Below are 18,590 nucleotides of genomic sequence, written 5' to 3'. Positions count from 1 at the left end.
TGAAATAAAGTAAAATAAACAAAGAAACAAATATGGAACACCAACAGTAAACCAAAGTTTATCCAAATTAGTAAAAGCAAAAGTGAATTTTTAAAGTACAGTTAATTTTTTTGTCTACGTTTTTACTCTTGGCAATCTATCAAGTTGAAATTCACGGCACTTCCTTTGACATATATTCAGTAAACAAAATGGAGCATTATAATACAATACTTAAAAAAATAATAATAAATACATTTATATTATATTAAATATATATACATAATTAAAAATATCAAACATTAAAAAATCAAAATATATATATATATTTATATATATTAAGCCAACATTTCAACATTCAAATTAAGGCCGACACAATATTTAAAAAGGTTACCTGCATTCAAAATGTATTTCATTATATACACAACAGTTTTCTAAAAACTCATCCATTTCCAGTTGTTTTTGGCCTACTGTACAAAAATCACTTCCTTTCCCATGGCAATGTGACAAAAATGGTTTAGCCCATGCCTGTTGCATTGTGGGGTCAAATAGTTCTACAGGGTCAGTGTGGCTTTAGAACACAAGGGAAATTGTTTTACATCAGTGGTGTTTCCTTACTGGTAATTCCAAAAGGATTTTAGTTGTATAACATTCACAGAAAGCATAAGATTTTAGAATGTTTTCAGTGATCTATTAGTGAGAAGGAATCGGATGCTTAAGAGTAATTTTTTGCACAAAATACTGATCAACAACAAAACAAAACAACTCTGCTGAACTCAAGAGTGCATCTATTCAACGTCAACATTCAGTACAGCAACCAAAACATAAGTAAGTGCAATTAACCAGCTACTGTGAGATCATTCTTGAGATCAATTCTGAAAGGTATCAAAACCAATTTCAGCTAACAACTAATTCGGTCTTTTGTTTGTACATACCTGTAGTACCGCGACTGGAGGTACGTCGAGCAGACGGCTTTGGAGACGTGACTGGCTGAGCCAAAATCTATGACTTTCACCCGGTAGGGCTGCCGTACAGGGTCCACCAGCATGATGTTCTCAGGCTTCAAGTCCGCGTGGATCAGTCCCATTGCCTTCAACTTTTTTAGCGCGGTAGCCACCTGCTGAAGAATGGGACGGATCACCTTCAGAGGAAGCGGGCTGAATTTGTTTTGCTTGAGGAAATCGTACAGGTTCTGCTCCAGCATCTCAAACACAAGACAGGTGTGGCTGCGGTGCTGGAAACACTCAAAAGCTCGCACTAGATTATGCTCTTCCGCATTCTCGCTGCTGAGGCGTGCCAGGATGCCTACTTCAATTTGGCCCTGTCGTGCATATGATGGATGGTTCTTCAGGATTTTCACTGCCACAATCTCACTGGTGCCTCGTTTCCAGCATTTCACTACCTGTCCGAAAGTACCACGGCCGAGGAAGTCTAATACCTCGTAGGTGTTCTTCAAAGAGCAAAGCAACTCATGCTGCACCAACTGGTAGTCTCCATCCCCGTTTCCGGCATTTCCACCTTGCTTTGCAGGCCCTCCACCAACTGCTGCTGGCACCGCAACTGGTGGGTTTCCCACATTTGATTGCAACATTGCAGGTAACACTGACAGATCCTCTACAATCTGCATGGCACTTCCCAAGATCTCCAGCTCCCCACTCTTACGTTTCAGCCCGCATCTGTGGGAGCTGTCTTGCAAGTTAAAACCTCCACAGTCTTCCTGGTCACCCTCGTCCTCTCCTCCACCACCTTCGTCACCTTCACACAGTCCTCCACCTCCTCCTTCTTGACTGTCACTTCCCTCTCCCCTACCCCTTCCAGCTGCCCCTGTAGCTCCACTGCTGCAACCCCTTCCTTTCTCCTGGTGCTCCGACTCCTTTTCCTGAGACGAGATGACCCCTTTTTGTGGCTGTGCCGATATGGTGGTATGCTGACGTCGCACACCGCGCACAGCAGCCGTCTGCAATGGAAATTCCTGCCGGGGGTGTCTGCCACTCACAGAATCTCGTGTCTTAAACGAAGCGGTGAGTTTCGATGGGTAAGCAATGCCAAGGGTTCTATCATTCAAGCAAGTCTGTGGGAAGGCCCTCTCATGGTAAACACAGTTACTGGGCTCAACTTTGAGTTTCTTCACACTACAAAAGGCACTTGTATGAGTTTGGAAAACATGTGGTGGGTAGACCAAGACTTGTGAGGCCATACCTGTGAACACAAGAAAACCAGATACAGATCATGTTCCACTTTCAACCAATACATTTACAAATTGAAGAATTTGAACATTTTCAAAGAAACATGGACATTATAAGACTGGCCAGCCTATGTCTTCCAAAATTCCTGAAAATTTGACATGCCTGTTCTCTATTCAATACTTACTTACAAAATGACTAATGTACATAGAGGTGTTTTCTAAGTTTGGTGTGAGACATCACAAGTGTCCACTAACTGTAAGTATAAACAACTTAAGAGGGACCTTGATCCTGCTGTGTGCAGTGGCTTGCATAATCAGGCTGACATCTTACTTGACCTTTGCCCCTATGCTACAGCAGCAAACAGCAAGCTGCCTTGAGCAGCCAATGACAAGCCAAGATAATAAAACACTGCAGCAGAAGGTTTAGTTCCTCCCCCCAATACCCACCAACCCTCCTTCCATAAATGCCGTAAAGGGAAACAACTAACTGCTCACAGGTTTAAATGACCTTTTCATTTCGGTTTCCATGAACCGGGGTCTCTAGGCAACGGCTGTTTCAAAATGAGCATTACTGTGTGGGAGAAAAAAGACACACCAAAGGCACAGTATCATCTGTGCATAGCTTCTCTATTCTCAATATATATCCAATTGAGGAAGGACACTGAGTTACATGAGTTTTTGAGTCACAAGTTATGGTACTACTGTAACTCAATTATTTACACTAAATTTTGCTCTAGGGACAAATCCACTTTGGACATGTACACCAGAACAAAAAAAAACAAACATGTTATGAATAGGGAACAAGATAGGAGTGTACTTTCTGCAACAGGTCAACACATGACCACAATTCTGAAAAGGCGCTGACAATTTCACATTAATATGGCTGACATCCTGTGCAAACGTTTTGACTTGTCCAACTCAAATTAAGGGCTGAAGCACACTTAAAAATCTCAGAAGCAACTTTTCTACAAAGTAAAAACAGCCAACTGAGGTGTAGTGAGTGAAGTGAGAAAGGGTATGATGTGAGGAATCACAACATAAGAAAAGACAGGCCAGTCCAAGCAGAGAAATTAAAAACGAATAAATATTATCCAAAACAAATCTTGCTGCCAACAAGAAGAATTTCACAGATGATCACTGGATAGTTGCATAAAGACAGCCATCAAAGACAGAATCAGTTTATAAACTTTTGTAGAGTAAAACAGACAGTTATAAATATGATGATTGTCAAATAAGAAATAGCCTGAAATTGTAATAGAGTTAGTGTGTGAATTAATGTTGAAATGTTTGTGTTCATATGGTAGTGAAGAGCACATGTTCAGTGTTGAGATGAGTGATTATGATTATATCTCAACACTGAACATGTGCTCTTCACTTCCATATGAACACAAACATTTCAACATTAATTCACACACTAACTCTGTCAAATAAGAAATAGCCTGAAATTGTAATAATCATCATATTTATAACTGTCTGTTTTATACTCTACAAAAGTTTATAAACTGATTCTGTCTGTCTTAATGCAACTATCCTTGTATAATTACTCACTGAATCAGTTGGCTGGTTAAGCTTTACTCGAATCATAAAACTAGGGTATTTTTAAGGAAGAAAACTGCATTTCATCACCAAAAAAGAAAAGGGGAAAAACAACAAAAAGTACCATGGAAATGCCAAGGTTTTTTGTTTTTTTGTCACGAAAAGTTAACACTGCAGGACTTGTGGGATTCCTACTCTTAGTGAACATTTCTGCTAAACAGGATGCAAATAAGTAGCTTTGCGTTCCTCATTAAAATAACCTGTTTTAGTCATCTACATTAAATAAATTAAATGAATTTAAGTTCAACCCTCTTTAAACTGCAACCTAAAGTATTTCATTGGTTTGTGACAAACCTCCTGAAACATATTTGAATTACCTAGACAAGAAAAACAAACCAAAACTTCCCTGTCACAAGCTAAAAGGTGAAAAGTAGTGAATGAAAAGCAACACTTCCAAAGTGCTAATGGCATTGAAAAGTACATATCCCAATCAAACCAGCTATCAATCAACTACAATGATCTATCTTAGTCTTATGCTCTGTAAAGCACAGTGGTCAACTCCAGGTGTGGTTATTTGTGCTATATAAATAAATGAAATAAAATTAAATGATATGAAACTAATAGTAACCAATAACCCCATCCTGAACCCCAAATTAAGCACAAACCCCACAATGCAGCTGACTTCATTGGTCATCTCAATCATGTAGATATATACTAAGTATAGCTTTAGCTGAACATTCTGATAGATAGCATTATCTCTTGATAATGATAATGATTTCTTATCCATCCATGAGATTACTTAATTCTAGTCTATGAGTCTATGAAGTCTGAACTTTTCTTGACAGGTGACTGTGTGATTAAGTTGACTGATAAAATTGGCTATAGTCAGCCAGGGTTTGGTCTTTACTGGTCTCAGAGAGGAACATGTGAACACCTGTAAAGTCAAGGTCTAATTATGGTGGTGACAGCATATAACATCTCATTTGCTGATGGCCTTTCAACATGTTCAATTGTAAGGGGGAAAAAATCTTGTTCCTCCTTGAAAGAAAAAAAACAACAAGGGAAAAGGGAAGAGGAAGTTACGGTAAACAAAGTTTTCAAGGAAAATGCAAATGCATATTTACAAAAGTCCACAGTCTAATTAAACAAAATTCTTTGGAAAAAACAAAACAAAAAACAAGTCAAACAGCAATGTATTTAGCATGGCTGGGTGACATAGACCAAAAACTATTTAAGCCTCAATTTAGTTTTTGACAAAGAATAATGCATTAAAACAAGCATTATGATTTTGATGTCAGTTCACTTTATAAATCAACAATAAAAAAGCACTGATAAATAAACCACTGGCTCTACACCCCTTTCTAGTGTCTAGTGTGTTCACTAAAATACCACAATTTTCCAAGATGCCAGGATTTAAACACTTACCACTTTGAAACTTTGGAAATTTGTGGGAAAACCCAATGAATCATCTGATTTCAAGACCAAAGAAAAATATATGGTACTACTTAGTTGGGTTGGAACAGCTCGACCAGAGCAGATTAATTCATAAATGAACTTTTATGATTTTGTCCTTTTTAATGATTAAGTCAGAAAGAATCAGATAGTGAGTTCATAAAATATTGGATTATTAAAATGGATTAAAAAATCAGTGTAACACCATGTCCTTACTAAAAGTACCTTCTGTGACAACCAATTTGTCTGTCAAATAGGTCTGTTGTTCTAGCTCGTTAATTGAATTAAATATTTGAAGGGGGGTGGGGGGCTGGGGGGACGTGATTAAAATATTTGAACGAAAGCACCCTCCCCACCCAAGACTTGTATGTCATCTTACATTTCATACAGTTCACTGTAGACAAACATGATGCAGGGCAATAACTCTAATATAATAATGTAGCCTATTTAAAAAACAGTTATATGGTCTTAAAATGTAAGATATTGGGGTAAAAAAAATTGTTGTATTAGTTTTTGTCTCGTATTTATAAATGTGATTTTATACAACAGTTCAGTAAATTAAGAAGTTAATATTGTGTTATATTTTAGATGGGCTACAATATTGTTGGTTTTTGCTCAGTTTTGCCAAGAAAATATTACCTATAAAGCCACAGCAGAGTTGTGCATCTCTAAGCAACACAGTGGTAATTTGTTTCTGAATTAATGCATTTTGAACAAATTGTGTGAACGAATGATTCAATGGCCCATTCATAAAGATGAATTTACTTTTTACTTCATTCCATTTACTTCATTCCTCAACCAGCAGTTTAAACAAATCACATGAATGAATGAATGAATTAATGGCTTACTCATTAAGACATTTACTGCCACCTACTGGCAGTTTCAGTTTCTTATTTAGAGTATATATTTTTAAAAATAAATAAATAATAAAGTAATAGTTCACTCAAAAATAAAAAATAAAATCTGTCATCATTTACTCACCCTCATGTTGTCTCAAACCTGTATCTCTTTCTTTTATGGAAAATAAAATAATTAAAATGTTGGTAAGGAAAAGAAGAAAAAAAAAAGTTGGTAACCAAACTGTTTTGTTTGCCAATAACATTTATTGTATGGACAAAAAAAATACTGAGATGTTTCTCAAATTATTTTCATATATATTATGTTAGTTTATGTTAGGCCGTGTATGGGTGGGCTGTCTCTGTAAGTGCACTGCATTTTGGCACTCTGCAACAAAAAGGAATGTGTCTACATAATCAATGATGTCACATTTGTGTGAAATGCATCATACTGTTTACGTTCATCCCCAATCCCCTGCCAGTTTCCCAAAAAACAAGAGCAGAAAAGGGATAGTTCACCCAAAAATCAAAATTATGTCATTTAACTCACTAGAGTGTGAAACTGAGAAAAATGACTTTGTTTTTTTTTTTTTTACTTGTCCAGCCAAATTAATTATAGGTAGGACACTGGGAATTTAACAATTAGATGTATTAGTAATGAAAATTATCTACATTAAAAAAAAAGTGAGCTCAAACTTGATTTTTACCCCTATTTTGAAGTTAATGTAGTCACACCAAGGCAAAAGGCAGTAACTTCCACATTATCAATATTTGGTTGCTGATCACCAATTAAAAAAATTGTATATAAACACCTGTATATAATCTAGGGATCATGGGCTCTTATAGGCTGCTGCATTTAGAAATGTGACCGTATTAATTTTTATTGTTTTTTTTTTTTTTTTACCTTAACATGCAGACTAAAAATTAAATATGTGAGTGGATACCGTGGATACCAATTTATTTGCTATGCTCATTAACATAAAAAAAAATGCTAGACATAGCATAATTGCTTTTAGATTGACTTGTATTAAATAGCCTAAACTAAAAGAATGACTTGTGGATTGATGTGAACGCCGGCAAGCAGGAATAATGCTCGGAATGCTTGTGGATTAAACTTCTCCGTTGACGTTCATCGCCATGGATTGATTTTATCAGGTTACAAGAAAAGGTGGGATATGGATTTAATTGTGAACTGTTAGTAGGCTACTGATTTTATGATTGATGATGCTAACACTGGCATTCGAGTCCACACGCATCCAACTAAGTGACAGGCTGGTGAATAATCTGCATTACAAAAATAATTAAAAATAAAAATAAAAAAAATCATAAATTCACGATTACGTATTGCTGCCAAGGTATCTAGTCTTTACAGTGTTTTGTTATATAGAGCTGTTTGGTAGATTGTGATCTATCTAATTTGTTTGTCTACAGCGTAATTAAAATGCGGCAGACTTTAATGGACAGTAAAAAAAAAAAAGGCAGAACACCGTATAACTCCAAACCGGCATCGTAACTTAATTTTGACGCGCAGTTAAACAAAGGCATAATGTCGTAACTCAATTTAAGCATTCCAAACAAAGTGAAAGAGCGGTCACTGGTGTTATATGGTGTTCTGCCTTGGTTTCTCCAGGGCTTTTCGAAGATATTGTTAAGATGAACCCACTCTTTTCTCAGAAAAACAACGAAATTGACTCAAGATACTTATGCACATGATAAAGGATGTCTTGAATGTCTCAAAAATATCAATAACTCATTTTCGAAAAAAAATGATGTTAGTCTTTTTGCCTTTGCACAGCATTTATTTTATAAAAACTAAAAAAAAAAAAAAAATTATTTATATATACCTAATATTGCACTGTTACTTGTGATAAAAAAAATGGTGTTATGGACATGGTCACCTGTGAGCAAATTCTGTTTTCAATCCCAAATAGTGACTGTGAACACAGCCATCATGGACATTTGTATTACCGATAGATGCATTTTAATTCTTGCCACTCTATTTTTTTATGTTGGAAATTTTTTATTTGTAATCTAAGTATTTTATGAGAAATGGTTTGAATGAATGAAACCTTGAAAGATAAATGGCAATAGATTAATACATAAAAAACAAATAAATCTAATATCAAAATAATAACCAGAAAAACATATAAGGGAACATAAATAATTGTTAGATTATTCGAAGAACCTGAAAAACATAAACAACAGATTAATCGATTATCAAAATAATTATTAGCAGCACCACTAATAGACAATATTTGTCATGGAATAAACTTTTTAAATAGAGTTCACAGTTTGAATGTTTTCATGTCAAATAATTTATAATAATAATAATACTAATAATAATAATAATAAATTTTTTTATTTGTAATGCACTTTACATTTGATTTATCCATTGTCGCTTACAATCATTTTACAATATTTGTCATGGAATAAACTTTTTAAATAGAGTTCACAGTTTGAATGTTTTCATGTCAAATAATTTATTTTTCAAAATCTGAAGAGTTTTATCCATTGTCGCTTACAATCATTTTAGCTATTAAAGTAATGCACATTGACATGTAAAGAAAAAATGACCCTTTTTAAAAAAAGAAAAAAAAGAGAGAAAATCAGGAGTTTTAATGTCAATCTAAAATATTTTTAGTACACAAATATTAACAAATATGAAGGAAGGAATTTTATTTCACTATTTACAGGGTATCTGCAGAATTTTTTGAAAATAAATTTAAGGCAACTTATGACCCATTTTAAGAGCTGCTCAAGTAAAATGAACATCATATGAGTGGTGTTGGGACAATGTCTATGGTAACATACAGTATTGAGCCATAAAATTACATGATTTACAGTTCAGATACAGGTTTTCACAAAAACAAAAATTTAATACAACAGCATTAGACCATTTTTATGAAAAGGGATAAATCAAGCATATAAATAATTACGTAAATTTTTTTAAAATCTATAAATATTATTGTCTTAATTGTTTTAACTATTAGAAGGCACATTAACTTCTTTCTCATTTACAGCTCTATGTATTTGCTTTGCATAAACATGAGTTGCTATTTGCATTGATCTGACCACAAACAGCAAGCAAGTCTTGTTAGAAATGCAAATTCATTCTCTGCCACGAGGTGGCACTTTAGGAGCGCTGAAATATATCGGTTTCCCCAGTAACGGCTGTACACAAAGCAGCTCATGCTCATAAACGCTGCTTTATCAGGAATTATAGGTAAAATGAAATAAAAATGCCAACAACATGGTTCTGAGGACAGTTGGTTCCCTTCAGATACATTAAAATAAACAAAAATAAAATAAATAAAATTAAAAAAATAAATAAAAATAAAAAAAAAAAATTTATAAAAATTAAAATAAAAATATAAAGAAAATTAAAAATAAAAATAAAATCTGCGCAGCATTTTCACTTGAAACGTGCAGCACTCATATCTATTCAATGACATCATTGCCTTTTGAAGTTTAATCCAGCCATATCGCGACTCTAGTCTTTCCGTCCCTAACTGTTTGTTTCACGCTCATCATTTTGCACACGGGATGCGCATAAGCGCTCTGTGCCATTCTGTTAGCAGCATGCAATGTTGTACTAACTTTTATATGTAGACTCGGAGGGCTGGGATAAGCGCTCTGTGCCATTCTGTTTTGTTTCACGCTCATCATTTTGCACACGGGATGCGCATAAGCGCTCTGTGCCATTCTGTTTTGGTGCCTTTAGTATAATAATGCTTTTCTGTGCAATCAGAGATTATTAATAGTCTTTCTTATTCTGTCCTATCTATCATATGTTGCTGCCTTTATTACTGTGCTATACATTTAAAAGAAACGTCTTTTATATTTCTATTTAAATGTACTTACTTGTTTTTCATGAATGTGTTTTACAATACAAACAGCAATGTGTAACATTTAACCAGATTTTAGACTTAAGTATTTGTATGAAAAACAGTAGTCTAAATACATTTAATATAAATGCACAAAATACCATAGCTTAATCACAAAAATAATTATATTCCATTACTCCTTTAATACATTTAATACATGTCTACATTAATAATATAATAAAATTTGATATGAATATATCACATATCTATCACCATACCATGGTGCAGTTAATGTTAATACAGTAAACCCACGGTAAATGATGGCGATTTGTAGATTGAAAAGATTTCTGACAGAATCGTTGCACGCATCTGGCTTTAAAACTAGTTTAAAATCATAAGATCACACAGCACTGTTTAGTGGTCGCGTGACCTTGACACATCTGCTGTAGTAAGCTCGCGCTGCGCTGCCGTTTGAACTTTGAGTAATTTCAAAGACCCATTCCAAGCACTTGCTAAACAAAGTAAATGGCTACAATTTAAATTTTAATTTAAACTTTAACTTGGTTAAAGAATACAGAATTTTCTATCAGAGCTGAGAGTGTGCCGAAAAACTTCGCACTTATAGAAACCAGGCCTTAAACTGAATCAGTACTGACAAGAGAGGTACCAGAATAGGTTCAATGGCCTGACAAACACAGGAGTCTCTGAAAAGACTGCGGATCATGTTCACGAGACAGCTGCACTGTGACATGTGAGCATGTTTACGTCATGTAAATGAGGCTACCCATAAAGCGCCTGACAATTAAGACGAAATGTGATGAATCTGTTAACCAAGACAGAAACAAACCAGACTGGTTGCATATTTACAGCAAAGTCTATAAGTGAGTATATGCAGTGTTGGGCAAGTTACTCTGAAAATGTAATAAAATTACTGATTACTCCTTTTAAAAGTAATCACGTTACTGTTCAGATTACTTTATTTCCAAAGTAATTAGTAATTTGTTACATTACTTTTTTTCTCCATGAAATTTATGAAATCGCACCATACATGCTCCCGATAAATATTTGTTATTAAAGCATCAAGTTCACAGAACAGTGTTATTTTTAACTAAAGCAAGCGGCTGCTGCGTGCATGGTTTGGTTTGGCAGACTGCCAGCAAAGAGCACTGCATTTACAATCTCTAAGACATCTCAGTTCATCGCAATCTCACAAATCTCTGTTATAACACAATAAATATATGCATAATGAATCTTTCATTCAAAAAAAAGATTTAAATTCGTGTGATATAATGAGCGGATTCGTGAGCACGCAAATTTCAGCACTGCATTGCTCAATGCTGCAAACACCTGTTATAGCCTAAATAGAAACTCTGAATACACTTGCACCGGTTATTTGTTTTTAGATTGTATTAGTTCATGTTGCTTTTGTGCAATAGATGAATATCTATTTATTTGTTTTTAGATATTTTATGTTCAGATATTTCTATTTTGAGTCCAGTGATTAATTTTAGTCTCCCGCATCCCGCACACACAAAAGTGTCTGTCCGCTCGCAGCAGCATCCTGTCTCGCACGTTGCATCGGGTCTCACGGGTGAAGGTCTCTAATCCACTGGCACTTGACTCGACAGTGCATGTGCTACATCCTTTTTCCAATCTCTAGATTATAAAACACTGCATTCTCTCAGAAATATAACGAGGCAGTAACGTATAGAGACCTCAGCTTGTAACTATATTCCAATTACTATTTTGAAAATTATAATGCGTTAGATTACTCCGTCACAAAAAAAAGTAATCAAATTACAGTAACGCGTTACTAAGTAATGCGTTACTGCCAACACTGGTGATACGATGCTGTCAAAGCAAGACAAAAGCACGGTAAAAACATTACCCCTAATATCCTTATTAGCATGCATATTACTAGCATATTGGCTGTTTATAAGCATCTATAAAGCACATATTTCTGTGTAAGCATATTCTATTCTGAAACTTAACTACCTCATTAACCATTAATAAGCAGCAAATTAGTATTTTATTGAGGCAAAAGTCATAGTTAATAGGTAGTTAATAGTGAGAATTGGTCCCCAAACTAAAGTATGACTAAAGGCTGGTTCACACGGCAGGATAATTAGGCCGATTTTAGCCCCGATTCACCCCTTCCGACAATCTTAGGATGCTCCGATTATCGTAAAATAATCTGATCAAATATTCCTGCGTGTGTGGTGTGTTAAGACTGCTCTCCTCTGCTCGGAAGGACGTCGGGACCGCTCCGATCTCAAATCGGGGATATCCAATATGTTGGATTTATTTGGCCCGATTTCTTCTCGTGTGTGGTGTCCCCCGAGGACAAACGATCACGCAGCCTGTGGACTGTGGCGTGTAGCCAATCAGAAAGCGAGGTGACGAGGCGGGGGAGGAAGTACCGGGAAACAAAAATCAAAACAGCCGGCGGCATGGTGCACCAGAAAGTCCGGTAACGTTACTTATTGTGTGGTTGACGGACTGTTTATCAGTTTGGACCAGTGCAGCGCGAACCGATCGTGATCATGCGACGCTGCTACTACACAGCGCTAATGAGATCCAGTAAAGAAAGCATTTGAATTCGCCACAGAGAGTAATAAAACATCGCTGCGAGATCTAGAGAGAAACATTCACATTTCTCCGTTATTCACGGATCAAACAGCGTGTGGAAACCAGGAATGAATGAACTAAACTTATCCAGTGTCTACAGATCAGCAACATTCGTCCGCCATGATTGTTTACTCTGAAGTCACGTTTGATCTCGAGGGATTTTGTGAGATTTCCCGTCTGACATGGGAATGCCCGGGAGTCAAATCGGTTTGTGTGTGATGTGTTGATTTTGCCGTGTGGCTGCACACCACACACTGTACGACCAAAACTGTTAGACCCGTGATTTTTTATCGCCGTGTGTGGGGTCTCTCAGGTTTGGAAAATCGGCCGACAATTTTAAAATCGTTCCGTGTGTACCAGGCCTAAATGTATATATCTCAGGACATGTAACTTCATAATTTCAAGAGATCGTTCACCCAAAAAGAAAAATGACATCATTTATTCTCACTCATGTTGTTCCAAACGTGTATGACTTACTTTCCTCTGTGAAATAAAAAAGGTTTTATTTTTCTTCATTTTAGGTGAACTATCATTCTAAGTTTTTCTGTTTTTTTTTCTTCTTTTCATTCTTAAATTACCTTTTACTCCACTAATTTTAAATGGTCCTCCAAATATTCATTTTATAATTTTCCAGGAGGAAAAACCTACATCCGATTGGTTTATAGCATGCCTATACTCTACATGCTTCATGATTTGTTGTACTGATGTCTGTACTGTAGTATACATTGTTTAACATAAAGTTCAATATTTGAGTCAGGGGTCTGTTCAAATCCTAAGCCCAAAGTAGTGCAACAATAATGGAGATACTTGACAAACACCAATAATAAAGCAACTCAAGAAACAGAAAGCTTTCAGGGACAGGGCTTAAAGTAAAATATAGTCCTGTTGAATACAATAAAAGATGTTGGAATTTGGAGAAGAAAAAAAAAGACTGAATATGAAAAATATTGGCCCTACAATGAAAGTCGATGGGGTTCAATGTTGTTATTGACCCCACTAAAATTCACTGTATGGGCAAAATCAGTTCTTCAAGATACCAAGTAAAGCAGATTTGGAATGACATGAGGGTAAGTAAATGATTTTTGTGTAAAGTATTCCTTTTATAAATAACAAAAGTAACCGACTCTGTTAACACCATGTTTGTGTTACTTTATAGTAGGAGGGGCTGGATCTCATATCAGGGGTCAAAAAGCAAGGCAATAAGTGATCTGAACTGAATGCATGCACAAGAACACAATGCCATAAAGCAAGAGAAATATTAAAAACTAGTTCAGATAGGCATGTTTTTCTATACTTCATATCAGAAACAATACAGTACTATAGACAAACAACAACAATAAGGGCATTCCTGATTAACCCACTAAAATGTAAATTCCATGGAGTCATAGCACATACTGTAGCCAGGTCTATTTTGGTTGCAATCCTCACCACAGTGAGCAACACAGGCCGGAGTGGGCCGTTTGTGTGGACATGTCTCTGTGCAGCAGAACTCAAATGGCAGACAGGCTACCGTGTGACTCCTCTACTGAACTTCCCCCGCCACTAAATGAGCTCATTCTTCAGAAAAAGCAAAGTCCTGCTGGTGAAACCAGCCTTACTCACCATACAACAAAGAACAAAAAACACTCTGTCTGTCTCTGGGGTCACCTTAAAATGAAAACTAGAAGATTCCAAAAACTCACATATTTCAACCCTAAAGTAAAAACTGTCATCATTTATTCATCATCATGCCATTTCAATGCCAATATTACTTTCACTCTTCTGTGGAACACATAAAATGATTTGTGAAGAATATCCTGGCCATGTGAATGAGGACTGAGGCTGTCTAGCTCCATAAACAAAGTTATTATTCACTGACAAGTGGGCTGTTAAACAGATAGTTCACACTAAAATTAAAATTCTGTCATCATTTACTCACCATCATGTCATTTCCAACCTGTATAACTTTTTTTTTTTTTTGTGGAACACAAAACTATATTTTTAGAAACTATTTTCTTTGTCCATACAGTGGAATTCAACTTTTTGGTTAACAGCCTTCTTCAAAATGTCTCCTTTTGTGTTTCACAGAAGTAAGTTTATAATAATATTTTAGGGTGAAACATCCCTTTTCTTTAACTTTTCGAGTCAGTTTGTTCAACTTGAGAACAGTTTGGGAATCCAGAGCACTGGATATACAGGTTCATTGAAAAAATCTGACTTCCAAATCTAATGTTCTGACTTCTCTGATTAACCCAAAATAATAGCTATTACAAATGTCTAATTAATAGGCCTATAGTACAATATAGTGAAGTTGTACTGACTACTATTAATAATTTTAACATCCCCAGGTCTTCACTTCAAATATAAAAAAAAATAAAAAAAGCATTTATTTTCGACGAAAATGAAGATTAAAATCAAAAATTTTTTTTCTCCCTTTTCAAATTTCAAATCTTATTAGAAAAGCATTTATTTTCGACGAAAATGAAGATTATAATCAAAAAGTTGAACATAAAGTATCGGGTAGGATTAGGACAGGTGTAGGGAGGGCTTTATTGTCCCAATAAGGTGGCATCCATTTATTAATTTGAATTAAAATTTTAATTTACGCTCAATAAGTTAATATTGCATAGTGTTTTACAATGTACTACAACACCGAGGTGCAGATAATTGCCACTATTTGCAATAAGTAGTAAAATTTTAACAGTCTAAATAGAATCTATAGCTATTTGCACTTAGTGTAAATAGCATATCACTAAAATATGCTGCTATTTGCACCTAGTGTAAATAGCATATATCGCTAAGAAAACATGTTATTTTCATTAAGTGTAAATAGCATCTAACTGCTATTTACTCTTAGTGCAAACAGCCGCTGCCAAATAAAGGCCTGGTCATTCTTCAAATATGCAATGTCCGTGTAGTAATTTGGGTTTGACATGAATTACATAAGCTTCCTCATTTTGTGATGAACTATTCCTTTAACTACTGTCAAAAAAAATGTTATTTTATTTCAAGACAAACAGCCCTCACTTTAATCAGATATTGAAAAATTATCTGGCAAAGCACTATGGGTAATGTTAACACCCCACATTATTATTATTTTTTTTTTCTCATGCATAATAAACAAGTCTATTTTTATTTAACACTTAACCTAGCAGATGCATGCTGCCTCTAAACAACCTCAATTATCACTTTTAAAAAAAAGTATCCCAATGCACTCTGTTGAGGACTAGGCTTTTCCTTGCGAACTCAATTATATTCTCTCATTACATACTTTCATTTATTCACTTATTTTTCCCTTCGTATGAATACATTTATATCCTAAGAAAGACACTTAGTCAACACCCTTAAGTGCTAATTTCAGTATTTACCTTATTCTAAACTCCGTGCAGACTTGTTTGGATTGATCTGGTCAAAATCAAATCAATACCTGGGTTACTAAAGGTTTCTTGGTTTTAAAACTGCTGGAACAGTAACACGCTACAGTAACTTTCATTACATAACAGCAATGGTGAACTCAATTATTAATGCATTACCACAGATGCAACTAAATGCACAATTTGACTAGCAAAATGACTAGCAACTGTTTATACACATACGCACTTCTATCTATTTGTGCTTCTGTCTATTTTACTGGTTACATACCAATGTTAGGCTGTATCTCAACTGATTGTGTGCCAAATCCGAGTAAATTGTCTACCTAAACATGAGTTACGAATGATACCCATACATCAAATCGAATAAAAAAAACGTTCGCTTTATCACAGATAATAAATCGCACTTTGCAACGCGTCTGTGATGCCCAAAATAAGTCTATGTAGGAAGCTCACTAGGATTGTGACAGAGCCGATGTGATCATCAGTTTTGGTTTGACTGTTCCATAAACAACCCGAGATAGTTAATGATCAACAATAAAACTAAAACGCTGCGATTAAAAAAGTCTCACCTTTCACACGGACTAACAGTAGATATAATCCAGGTCTTCTCCGATCATTTTACACATTTCAACTGAACTCACAGCATGTAGATGTGTGTATCTCATACTGCTGCCATCTTGTCCTGAGTCCACAGCACCATCACCCACATTTTACACCTCAAATAGCTCAACAATACACGCGACCCACGACACAGAACCGAGTCCGGGGCATTGCAGTGGAGCTGGAGCTCTGCTTTTGGTGGTATGGGCGGTGGAGCCCATGTTGTGTGCGCGGAAGAGCAGCACTGACAGTCGATATCATGTCCCTGTTCAACTCACTCACTCTCAGCTGCGCGAGGAATGTTTGCTGCTTATGAGACTGCGTCAGGCCGAACTAATCGAGCGAGGAGAAACTCAAAACACTCGATGCCGAGATGAGTGACTGCAACCCTTAAGAAAACAGTAACTATAGTTTCCGCAATACACAATACAATAGTTAGCTGCTCATGTAAAATATGTTTTTGAAACACCGTGATGCTTTTAGAATGTTTTTCGACATTCCTTTTATTTATACCCTTGTGAAAAAGTGTGCTTTACTGTATTGAATGTGCACTTGCAGCGTAGTCTACTTCAAATCATAAAAACATATATATATATATTTTGATAAAGATATATATATATAAGTGTACTATATATATATATATAGATAGATAAGACCAGTTAAGTGCACTTAACTGATAAAGTGTACTTGCAGATAATATAAAATCAAAGACCAGTTAAGTGCACTTAACTTAACTTAACTTAAAAAGTGCATGTTGTAATAATGTTAAATCAAACATTTTTTTTAAAAAAAAAGCATTGTTTTAATAATCTTTTGTCATGCTTTAAAGTACACTTATTTTTGATGTGTTGACATAATAAACTAAAGCATGTAAAGACTTGTGTTATTTGTTACATTTTAAAGTTAATATATTTTTATTGTAGCCAACTAAATTGCAACAGCATCATTACATATGTGTAATTGTAAATATATTTAAATACATGACATACAAGTTTCTATAGAAATTACAATAAAGTACATCTTAGTGTAACATCCTTGTCAGTATATTTGGCAGTACACTTTACCCATATTTCAAAGACAGAAGAATTATGAAAATGCATACAGATGTACTTAGTCCTACTTAAGTGGATTAAAAAGCACTATTAAGTTCAACCTACAGTATTGCATTTAACATAATAAAGTGTACTTCTTATTCAAAGACGTATTTATGAGAAGTATTTTCTGAAATATTTGTGATGGGTAATGTCAAGTTTCCGCAAATAGAAGTTTAGAAAATGTCTTTATGTTTATGAATGTATGTAAAACTGACATCTTAAAGACTTAAAGTCTATCAGATGTTTGTACACATCAGATGCTTTCCAGATAAAGCAGTCTTTAACGGACACCTCACATTTTAGTTGCAACACATTTCAGTTAAATTGTCTCTTTGAAGCTTTTTGAATTCAGATATTAAACTAATTCTTTATCTTATACTATGTTGAACTATGACATAAAAGGAAGCAGTGAATTCTGCAGTCTATAAGAGAATAAAAAAAATAAATAAAAAAAACTGCAACCTACCTTAGGCCATGCCGAATTAACCTCATGCTTTCCAGCTGTCTGCCTGAGTGCTTGTGTTTGTCATCTCAAAATGTCAGCCGCCCACTCCAGAGAATCTGTTTGTCTGATTGATAATGACCTAAGAGTGCAAACTAAACTGGATTATACTGGATAGTGTTTTAATGCTTTCACTAAAGATTCTATTTGGTGTAAACCTGTTGCTGACACAATAGTTGTAAGTTTAAAGCAGCTGTTAAGATACAGAATAACGAAAACCTCTTATCTAGTCTACGTTCCAGTGAGGTACTTCAGTTTGCTTTTAGTATCAGTTTGATGACATCAGCAGCTTCTTGTTTCTGTATGTGTATAAGAACACATCTCAAGACATTTGACCAGCTGGCTACCGGGTAATCTTTTTTTATTTTATTTTATTTTTTCTAGTGCCGGCTCTTTTCTGGTAACAGGATGTTACTTGGTGGTCTCTGAATCACTCAGTGGAAAAGGTGCAATGCTAACACATTCATTAAAAAGAACTGTTTATAGCATCATGATTAACAATCAATGTTTATAGCATCACAATTAGCAGTCATGTTTTATCTTTTGAAAAAGAATTACACTATAACATACTTAAAAAAGAGAATTTATCCTTTAACAACACTGA

The 18,590-nt window shown here is 35.1% G+C and overlaps 1 protein-coding gene across 1 annotated transcript in view; it reads right to left on the bottom strand.

Annotated features, from left to right (window-relative positions):
- Positions 1-16,714, bottom strand: part of LOC109103625 (homeodomain-interacting protein kinase 3-like) — a 68,040-nt gene extending 51,326 nt beyond the window's left edge. The window contains exons 1-2 of the mRNA XM_042774717.1: positions 16,360-16,714; positions 912-2,175 (exon numbers count right to left, since the gene is read on the bottom strand). Coding sequence (XP_042630651.1) covers positions 912-2,173 — 1,262 coding nt within the window. The 5' untranslated portion in view covers positions 2,174-2,175; positions 16,360-16,714. The remainder of the gene's footprint in view (positions 1-911; positions 2,176-16,359) is intronic.
- Positions 16,715-18,590: the final 1,876 nt, after the last annotated feature.

The sequence above is a fragment of the Cyprinus carpio genome, chromosome A18 (genome assembly GCF_018340385.1).
Source record: "Cyprinus carpio isolate SPL01 chromosome A18, ASM1834038v1, whole genome shotgun sequence".
Classification (NCBI taxonomy): Eukaryota; Metazoa; Chordata; class Actinopteri; order Cypriniformes; family Cyprinidae; genus Cyprinus; species Cyprinus carpio.
The sequence above is the reverse complement of the archived record's forward strand: the minus strand, read 5'-3'. Positions and strand labels throughout refer to the sequence as shown.